This window comes from Alligator sinensis, unplaced genomic scaffold (genome assembly GCF_000455745.1).
Source record: "Alligator sinensis unplaced genomic scaffold, ASM45574v1 scaffold331_1, whole genome shotgun sequence".
In the NCBI taxonomy this organism is placed as follows: Eukaryota; Metazoa; Chordata; order Crocodylia; family Alligatoridae; genus Alligator; species Alligator sinensis.
Genome location: NW_005842033.1, coordinates 2,402,971 through 2,414,050, shown reverse-complemented (window position 1 = coordinate 2,414,050; position 11,080 = coordinate 2,402,971). Strand labels below are relative to the sequence as shown.

General features: G+C 37.3%; 1 protein-coding gene across 1 annotated transcript in view; it reads right to left on the bottom strand.

Annotated features, from left to right (window-relative positions):
- NOX3 (NADPH oxidase 3) overlaps positions 1–9,611 on the bottom strand; it is a 57,362-nt gene extending 47,751 nt beyond the window's left edge. Inside the window, exons 1-4 of the mRNA XM_006022381.2 lie at positions 9,570–9,611; positions 8,847–8,942; positions 8,534–8,644; positions 5,782–5,866 (exon numbers count right to left, since the gene is read on the bottom strand). Of these exons, the coding sequence (XP_006022443.1) occupies positions 5,782–5,866; positions 8,534–8,644; positions 8,847–8,942; positions 9,570–9,611 (334 nt within the window). The remainder of the gene's footprint in view (positions 1–5,781; positions 5,867–8,533; positions 8,645–8,846; positions 8,943–9,569) is intronic.
- Positions 9,612–11,080: the final 1,469 nt, after the last annotated feature.

Below are 11,080 nucleotides of genomic sequence, written 5' to 3'. Positions count from 1 at the left end.
AGCAGGAAATGCTGAGAAGATCTTAGGATCACCCTTCAAACTTAATTAGGAACCTAACTTCAGATTGGAGGGTTGTATTTATTTTCATTTAGTATTTCTTGCTATGGACCACTTCCTGGAGTTAGGCAACTAAGTCTCATCAGTCCTTTCTTATGTGGTAGGCTTTAGAGCAGGTAGATAGAAAACTGGGGAACAGGAGCAGAAAACTCTGGCTTTCCATCCTTCCTTGTGACAAGGTATTTAGCAGAAGTCATAGATTCATTGGAATCTGATGTGGCTGCACCATGAGCTTCTGCTATGGCCTCAGATTTGCAACATCTGGGCTGTCAACCATGCATCATAGTACCCATACACTACCCCAGCCCCCTAAGACTCTGAAAAGGAAGGCTAAGTGACAGGTATCTGTTGGATTCATATTGAAGTGCTTTATTCTGTGGCCTGCTAAAGATTACTGATGCAACCAAAAGTGCTATCTGTTCTCTCTTGTTTCTATGGTCTTGATTCCTCTTGTTTTCTGTGTGCATGGTAGAAGACATGATTGTGGGATTCAGCATCAGATTCCATCACATCATATTGCCAGTGCAGGGGGAGCCCAGAATCATAACCCTTGGTTCCCCCTGTACCGACAAGTAGCAAGCTCCTGCAGTTGGAAACTCCATCAGCTGATTCTAGCTCCTAGCTGTGAGGGTGTACCATGTGCTTCCTCACAGCTGGGAGCCTCTTCAGCTGAAAGGGTTTCCAGCTGTGAGGGCACATGATGCCCCTCTGTGACTGAGAACCCAGATCAGGTGATGGAGCTTCCAGCTGTGGGAACCACACCCTGAGGCTGGAAATCCAAATCAGCCTGGCCACATATCCAATTAATGGCATAACAGGAACCAGCTATAAAGTCAACACATATTTTTCGTTTAATAGTTTTGTGGCTTATTTCTTGTTTTATCATGCCATAAATTGCATTACCATGTGGGTGGGTAACAAGTTAAGGCATGGTTAACTGGTTAACTGCTGTGCCAGGGACCTTTGACTGTTAGGTATCGTGCATAGCTAAAGTAACACATACTAAATAACTAAAGCTTTGCTACTGAGTAATTTCCATGCCTAATATGAATAGGGCTCTTTCCTGAAGCATTCCTGGCAAAATGTGGACCAACTGGATTACCTACACTCCTTGGAGTATCTAGAAGCATTGCCTAGGCAGCAGCTGGGCTTTTCCAGCCATAGGGCTACACTCTTAAACATGTGTGGATGTTTGTTGGATTGGGTTAATTCATTTCTGATATAAATAAGTTCACCTACTCAGGTGAACTAACTTAGATAGGGTCCTTCATTTTGGCCTGATTTAAACCCCCTGAATGTCCGCACAGATCAGCATTTAGTTAGGTTGATCTAAATGCCATATCTGCATGAATCTAATGGCTACTGAACAGATGTAACTGAATCAGTTAGTGATCTTAATACCATTCCTATTGGATAGATGGATGCCCATATCAAAGAACACGAGCAACATAATTGACAATCTCAAAGGGGAAACCATGGATTAAATAGGGGTAGCCTCTTCCTCATTTGAAGTAATCTTTTAGCATGTGGTTCAGTTGTGGAAACACATTAGAATACCCACTCGTACATTCTCTCATTGAAAAGAGAGCAGATTTCTGTTCTTTGTCTAATATACTTTGTTACTGTTGCTTGAACATTGTTTTATATTGTTCTATTCTTCTGCCATAGCCAGAGATGTATCTGTGGTCTATTTTGTCAGTCTTAGTAAAAACTTAGTAAAAACTACTTGTGGTCATAGCTTTCAGGTTGTGGGTGCCAGTTGTTTCTACTTGTACCTGACAGGTACAGCACAGATCTTCTAGACTGAAAAACATCATACAAGCTGCTTTGTGCCAGGTGGTAATATATATAATCCTAAACAGAAAAACAGTAACATTCAAAGTAATGTATACACAATGTTGTCTTATCTGAATCTTCAAAGTTCTTTAATATTGGTCTGGATTTTATTAGATTTATATTTCTGAAGGGTTTCTTGTATACTACTAACATAAGCTCATCGAAAATAAATTAAAGAAGGATAATAACAGTAAGGCAAACATCAAATTCCATGTTCAGTGTGGTTTCTTTAAGTAAAATAGTTGTAGCAGACTAAAACATCTGGCACAAGATATGCTGCAATTTGTTAAAACATTTTAGGTACCTAACATACATTTTGTGGAGCTCTTCTGGATCTACAGAGTGTAGATTTCACTGTGTGCTTTCAAGAACTCAACATACAAATTACTGAAATTTGAGTTTACCATAGTTTATATTATACTCAATTTAAATATATTTGTTATGAGCAAAAGCTTAGGATCCTGAACCTAGGATTTATTTTTTACCAGTGATTTCCCCTTCCAATGAATAAACATACATTTTAGACCAAATTATGGAGTCCTTAATCAGGCAACTGAAGGATTTAGTCCTTTATTTTTAGTGAAATGGGGAATCCTTGAAACACTTAATACACATTCATTTTTATATGAACCTTTAATTTTCCATCTGTGTTTAAATAATATCTCTTATGGGAGAAAGGGTGGAAAGTAGAAAGGCTGAAATTAGAGCATGGTGCCTACAGTGGATATTCCTAAATATGAAAAGAGGTGTAATTAAATTACATTCTTGAAAGTCTGGTTAATTTAGCTTGTCTTGTTCAGCCAATTGTGCCTTCAGTCAAGCATGCAGGGCTCTCATTCAACTAAACAGAAATTGCATGTGTTTATCTGAAGGCAAGATTTCCTCCTCTCTATTTCTGCACGCCTGTCCAAGATAATAGTCATACTGGAGTTCAGTACTACTAATTAATCATCTTATTCCCAGTGTGATAAAAATCAAAGGGTCAAAATCTTGATCTCTGTAACCTTACAGAAATCAATAGCTTTGTATGGCCTCACCAAAACCCCAAATGAACTCTACAGCAAACTTACCCAACATTTTGTACTACTACCACCGCTCCTGGCTTTCTGGTGCATACTATACTTAATTCTGCTGTGGATTCTTCCTTTTGAATTTTAAATCAAAACATATTTCTTATTAAACAAAAATATGTAACTAAAGGAACCAATATCTAAGAATAACCACGATATCACTTGTAGCTTATCCGTATGGATTTAATTTTAAACACCTATTTTTAGAATTTGCTTAAACTTCTACCCAAATATAGTTTTGTGCTGAAAAAGGTGATAGATGTAGAGGGCTTTTGTAACTTTTCCCCCATAGAAATACTAGGAATATCAAATCTTATTTTGCCTGTTTTTTGCTGAAGGACAAAACTAGAACTGAAATTGAAGCATTTTTAGTCTGCTTGGATAGGGGGTTTTTTATTAATAGATTTTTTTCTTCCAAGTATTTGTCACGAGTTGTGACCTAAAGAGGCATGCACTAGCAGAGCTGTAAATGGCATGATTGAAAATAGAGTTTGATAGAACATTTTCTGCAATTTTTGGTTTCTGCAGTCTTGGAAACCAGTAAGAATGGGGTTTGAACTAAATAAAATATCTTCATGCAAATAATCTCTTCTCCCAAAAAACAATATTTGCCCAGAACAAAGCAAACAAATTTTCAGGCTTTAGCAAAGTGCTAATTTCTGGACTGATACAATGTTGAAGTTTTATGTAGGAGGAAAGCCTGTTTTTCAAACAAATTAACTAAATAAATCTTTTTTTTCCCTTTTAGCCGCTTGAATTTCTCTTTCTTATGGTATCATAACCCCTGAGGTCTTGTAGCCTTACCTACATATAAACCTTCTTCAGGAAAGAAAGTAGGTTTTAAATGTAAAAAAGTAGAAGAAAAAGCTATCTTTTCAAGTATTCTTTATATATTAGAAATTATAACAACAACAACAATAATAATTAACCCATTTTAGGTTAGCTGTAAGTGCTCAAAAACTAATCACTAATAAACTAATCTAATACTGTCCTTTACATTACAAATAATGCTTTAGAAAGCATTTTATAAATATATACATTTATTTTCTTTCAAAGATGAAAATGACCTAGTATGAAATATTGCTTTCTCTGAAACACTATTTACTCATCTATTATTAAGCTCTTTATATTCAAGGTACTGCCTTTTGACTGAAAAGTCCCATTTGAGTTAGAAAGTCTAGAATGATTTTCATTGATCATATTGAGAGTCTGTGAAACTATGATTTTATTCTAGTAGAGCTGAAGGTCTATAAGGAAGATTTATTAGTGGGCGAATAACTCCCAGGCAGCTCTTATCATAGACAAGCATGCAGAAAGGCAGGAAGCCGAACTAAGCAGAATTCCCTTTACTGAATTTTCAATGATGCCCTTGATTATAGATAACATTGTTTACTCTCGCTTTCCTCCAACTTGCCTACTTCCACCAGTCTCTAATTATATCACATTATGACCTGGCCAATTAAAGCCTGCAGTTGAATTTGTATAATAATTGATGAAAAATTAAAGACACAGATGTACTTTTTTCAAGGCATATACACCTCTATAATGATAGTCTACTGTTTGAGAAGCAAGATAAGAATGTTAATGTTGCTCTAATTATTTTTAGCGTGCTGGTAAATGAATATGCTAAAAATACCACATGGAAAACCAAGACACATATTCCTGGCTTTTTATTATAAAAGAGACCTACAGATTCATTTGTGAAAATTATAAGCGCTGTGATCTTCTCTATAAATTGGTTTGCTGTTCTACTATCAGATTTAAATGCATTGATCATGAAGGAGAGATAATTCACTTTACTAACTTGTAACAGTCTTTAACAGTCTTGTTCAGTAGCTGATTCTTTAGCCAGCTACTGCATATAACGTCTTTTGTCATGAAAAAAAAAAATCAAGATTTCTCTCTGTACATCTTGACATTGCTAAATATTATAAAAGAAACATTTTACTTCTGGCTACCTGCTTTCATACAAACATGATAATATGATTTTCCACACCATATGCAGATTGAATTTTTAGCATCTGAAGTTTCTGCAGAATTTTTTTTCTTTTTAAACAGGTGATTTTTATGGTCCTTTTTAATGTAAAGGAAACAAATTATTTGCCTATGCATTGATAAAGTATTTCCCAAACAAAATATTTCTCTCACTTGCTTTTGAGGGCTTATTCTTCTGATGTCCCTTTAATTTCTTTTTCAATTATATCATCTGCTTGTCTATTCTCTCTTCCAAAAACTCCAAAACCTGCCACAAAACAATCCACCTGTTTTCTCTCTAGAGAATGGTGCTTTCTGTCACTTGACATCAGCTGCTGTGTATATTTCTGTAATTATTAAAGCCTTAAAGTAGTTATTTTCTGCTACACTTTCACAACTGTTCATTTAAATACATCAGTAAACATTTTTACAAAAATGTAAAATATAAGACAAAAGGTTTGACTGTACAATTTTGCTTCTTTCTTGGAGTATAACAAATTATACACCAAATAGCAGTTAGGTAATTTATATTCCTGGGTTTGTTAATTAAAGAAACAATGTTGCATTTTCTAGAAATCTGGTTTATGCTTAAAGTGAACTCTGATATATGAATGGATATGACAGATAAGGAAGTGATTGTAACAGATGGCAAGATATATGTTCTACCTCCTTTCCCGTCTCTTTGTAACCATTTTAAGAACAAAGTGACTATTTTAAGTTTCACCCACCAAATGATCATGCTTGAGCAGGAGTGTATCTAAAGTTATAGGGATTTTAACATGAAGTAGAATCACTATACAATTCACAACAATTAAAGACAATGCCAAAGAAATGGCAAGCTTACTTGCATTTACAGCTATTCCATAGGCAACCACCTTGTGAAACGCGAGGTTTTTGTCAAGTTGTCTCCTTAATGCCCGTCTTCCACACTTAACAAAAAAACACCCCCCCCAAAATATTTTAAGAGTTAGCTCCATTTATAATTGCAAACTTATAGTTTAGAAGGTGGATCAGTCAGGTTCAATACTTTCCTTTAATCAAAATAGAATGAAGGAATTGATTGGAAATTTTGTGTTTAGGCATCAGGAACATAGGGTGCTGACAGAAGTGACAATCTTTGCCCAATCTGGCCACAGAAAGCAGTCTATAGCAGTGACCAAACAAGTGCACAGCTGCAGACCACTTAAAAAATAGCTGATCAGGTGAAAATATGGACCCTTGTTGCATGAGGGTTCAGAGGAAGATGTTTCAAAACATAGCATCTTCTGTAATTTGTGTGCACTTGCCTCCCAACCTCCAAGCTGTTTTCAGAATGGGAGAGGGGAAAGGGAGTAGAGAGAATTTGGTTTGGGGTATTTTTCAACCCTCACTGGAGGGTGGGGTTGGGTGCATTGGAGCCCCGCTGAGGTGGGGAGGGAGGGGGGCTCCAGTTAACATATCCCACCATCCAGCTCTGACTGGGGAACTCTTAGAACAAGATCCCTCTGCTCCCGTTCCCCCTCCCATTCTGAAAACAGTGCAAGCTGGCAGGGAGCAGGGGTCATTGCTAGGGGAAACCGGCTGCAGAGATTTCCCTCCCCACTAGAACCAATGGTGATCTTCTGTTTGGCCTGGGGGATTGTTGCAACTCAGAACGCTTTCCGCAAAGTGTTCTCAGTTACAGCAGGACACTGCACTTCTGTCTGTGCCCATAGTGATGAGAGTTATTCAGGGGTTTCTCACAGGGTTTCAGTATTCTTGGGCAAGTTGTGATTGTAGAAATCAGGGGGAATCAGTTATTGATTTAGACTGTGATCTTGACTTTTTAAGTCTTTCCACAAGGCACAGCAGGATCTACAAATAGCTATAGTGTTGCCAACTCATGATTTTATTGCAAAACTAGCAATGTTTGTTTGTTTGCCTTCTCCTTTAAGTCTTCCTGGCAGCATCTACATGAGATGCGGACTGCGCAGTAGCCCGAGACTACTGATGAGTAGTGTTGTGTGGCAGAACCCTTGACGTGATGCTACTGCAAAGTAGTCTCGGGACTACTGTGCAGTAGTGTCCCCAAAAAAGCTGTTTGTTGGTGCTACTGCACAGCAATTCGGGTTAGTGTGCGGACATTTAGTACTTGTTTATACAAGTACTAAATGACTGTGCAGTAATGACTGAGCAGTTAGAGTCTCGTGTAGACGCAGCCCCTGATTTGTGTAAGTATTTCTTGAAACATAAACCTCATGTACCAGAAGGGCTAAACAAGACAAAGAAGAACCACTAAGCACTTATTTTATAAACTCATGACTTTTATACTAATTTGAGGGATGAGAATGACTCAATTGTATTTAGGCAAGGATTTTTTTTGTATGTGATATCTTTTATTGGACTAACTGTGTAGTTGCCAGGTGCTGCTCACAGGGGATGGGGACAGGGATGGGGCTGGGCTTGGTACTTGTCTGGTGTGGCCTCATCCCCTGTGAGTGGCACTGGCAGAGTGGAGGCTGTGCCAGCTGGTTACTGAGCCCAGCCCCACTCCATCCCTATCCCTATCCCCTGTGAGCAGCGCTGAGCTCAGTGAGTTGGTGCCACTCACAGGGGACAGGGACAGGGACAGGGCCAAGCTTGGCTGGTGCAGCCCCATCACCTGCAAGCCACACTGGCAGTGCTGCTTGCAGGGGATGGGGCTGTGTCAGCTGAGCACCAAGCCTGGCCCTGATTTATATGCTGTGCCTATGAAAATCCTTACCTTTCAGATTGGAAAGCTGGGATTGACCTATACACCATGTCAACCTATACAGCATGAAATATGGTACTATCATGCTGCAAAGTAAATTAGTTTACTCCACCCTAATAGGGGTACATGTGTAGATGCTGAGACATTTACTGTGCACCTAATTAGTCAACTGTGTAGTAAAAGTCTTGTGCAGATGTGCCCAATAAAAGGTCCATTAAAAGGTACCACACATAAAAATACTTGGTCCAAGAAGGATGTGTGGCACATCACAGCTACAAGCTCACCCCAACACTCCTTCAATTTGTATTTGTTTTTTTTCAAACAATAATGTCAAGCCCAAGTTTTATATTCTATTGCAAGGAGAAGCTATGGCATAAACCGTAGGCACATTATTTTGCCCTCAGTGGAAGTCAGGCTTACGATATAAGGGTAGGGAAGGACATGAGTGGAGATTGTGTATATGCTAGGAAAAAAGGATTTAAACATTATCCTTATTATATTCATGAAGTTCTTCCATATGTACTTTCCCCTTTGGCTTTCATTTTGCTTCTGGACAGTAGTAAGTGAATGGACACACGGACACAAATCAGGGATCTCTATTAATATGAGTTTCATTTTCTTCTTCTTGTTCAGCTTGCCACTTGAGTGTATATGCAAACCACTTCACAATACCAAACTATGCATAACCCAACCCCAAAATAGTGTTTTTCTTTTGTGAGTTTTACTACAAATATTTTTTTCCTTGTAATCATGGGACATATGTTAATTTAAAGTTATAACTAGGAAACAGTATACAGAATTCCCTACTGACAATTACATTTCTTTGAAGTTTCTGGTATAGACATCATTGTTGAATTATAGAAATAAAAACAGAAATTGTACTTACAATGCTGGTTCCCCTTATGAACGAAATAAGGTTTCTACTGACTGGTAACAGGATTAACATGCAATTAAAATTCAGGCACGTTGCAGAAGCTCTTGCACAAGCCAGTGCTGACTGTACACATAACAGTATAAAAAATATTATAAATGTAGAAGGGGGAAGAAGAAATAGAAAGGAAACTCATTAAACATAATTTTTTCAAATGAAAACATTACTGTTACAATACCAGAAAAATTAATGCAGTGCAGGCTGCTGATAAAGTATGCATGGTATTAATATTCTTGCTTGAGAAGGTATTTATCAAACTCATACTTACCCCCAGCATAACCCGTGTATAAGTGTAAGCATCCTCTTCTTCATACCAGTAGAATGTGTCAATAAACAAATATAAATTCAATCCCAGCCACACCAGCTATAATGAAGACAAGTCTCCTATTAATGTCACCAATGACAGTTTACTACATGTTAAATCAGTTGTGGTTTTTCTTTAAAATGACCGCAAAATACTTCACTATCAGCATGAAACACAGGGCTAGATTACAGGTGTTAGAAGTGGAAAATGACTACGAGAATGAGCAAATACAGTACTACAATTGCTTGACAGGAGACATATCCAGCACTTACTATGTGCTAGAAACTTGATCTTAGGTAAAAGACTTATCATGGGACTGCTTGTGTTCACAAAAGGCATAAAAATGAAAAGTGAAGACTTTCAAAAGTAGAGTTGGATGCATTGCCTGTCCCAATCCACTGAACCCCCCCACTCCCCGAAAATAATTCACAGGTTTCAAATACAATTACAAACCACTATTTCTGTTATCTGAGATTTAAAATACAACTTAAAAATAATTCAAAATAAGATAATATGACTTTAAATTGTTTTAAATCTAGTTATAAAAAGGCTGTTGAATATTTTATAGCAAGTTTTACATTTAACTTGGGAGTATTACTGTAACCAAGCCATAAAAAGTCTTTTAAACAAGCTTAAAATATTTATGCATATATTCAATTAGGGGTTTTTAATATTGAAGATACTCACTAATAAGAGAACTGACAAACTTTCATTCATCCAGCATCCCATCTTGATTACCACTCAATGCTTTCTTGCCTTACAAGTGGTTTTTGCCTGACAAGATATCCTGAATTCTTCCTCCATTCTTCAGACTTTTCTGCTAACTCCTTTTGTCTTTAGATCTTAATAAGCACCTACTGGGAGCTGGAGATCTCTCTAGGAATTTTCTAATTAAGGGCTTCCTGCCAAGAGCAGATCACCAACCTGACATGCCTTATGACCTGTATAAATAAAAAGCTGATCATTGTCCAGTGGTTCCTCACTATAAAGTTATTGAACAAGAAATGGGAGCTTCTTTCACTAAATGTACAACCATTATTTCTATTTTTGTCAGCACAGTTTGGGCAGAGATTAAAAACTCTTCATGGTGCAATTTTACATGATACCAAAACTGTATATAATATCATATATTACATAAAAATGGTAAATAATAATTTATACTTGCAAAGTCAATCTTTAATAAGTTAGGAGTTGCAAAACTAAAGGCTGCCTATAAAACTGTAAGTCTGACCCCATGTGAATCTGGTTTATGATACTCTCTTAATTACTTGTTGACTGTTCAGTTAGGTGCACCACAGGGACTGTGCTGACTGATTAAGCAGCTATTTAATATTTTATTTTATTCATATTTTCTTATGTCCTTTGCACTGTTCAAACCTTGGTTTGGAGACAGAACTGTTAATTGTTTTGCTTCCTCATGGGCTTTTCAGTGGAACTCATCACAATACCCTCCAAGTGCTTTACCAACATTAATTATTGGCAAATACCCATCTCTGATGAAGGGATGATAATATTCCCATTTTAGAGGTAAAGAGCTGAGGCATAGAGATAAAGTTCAAAGGTGTCCAGTGATTTTGGGTGCCCAATCTGAGATACTTCCAAGCATTTAAATGCTCAAAGAACAGATCCCACTGACTTCAGTTGTCACTATGAGTGCCTTGCACTTGAGACCCCAGAATCTCAAATCTGACATCCACAAAATGTAAGGAAGTGACTTAGCCTCTTTCAGATACATTCATACCTTCTATGCAGGTTCAGTGCTTATCCTTTTCTAAAGATTTTGTTTTTTCCTTTTCATTCACTAAGCTTTCTTCCCCAGGGTAGCTGTTTCTAAAATTCCCTCCTCAGGACTGTTCAACATAGTGCCCTCTTTTCAGGGGGTTACTCCAGATGGAGTTAATAAGTTGTCTGCAAATAGAACTCAATAAAACTGAGTATCTTGTGGTAGGACCATGAGCTTCCAACAGGAGAATCCTTTCAGTTTGTTAAAGATTTGTTTTCTGGGGTATTTATTTGCATACAATAACATTTAGCCAATACCATCATTACAATCAATGTGAAGAACAAGTTACAGTATCTGGTTTTGTCTAAGTAAGTCCAAATAATAATGATTGTTTTTTAGTCCCTTCTCTCTCTTCAGCTCCTAGCTTGAGTTACTAAGCTGAACGCTAGAGATTTTCACAGGAAAAGGAGGTAAA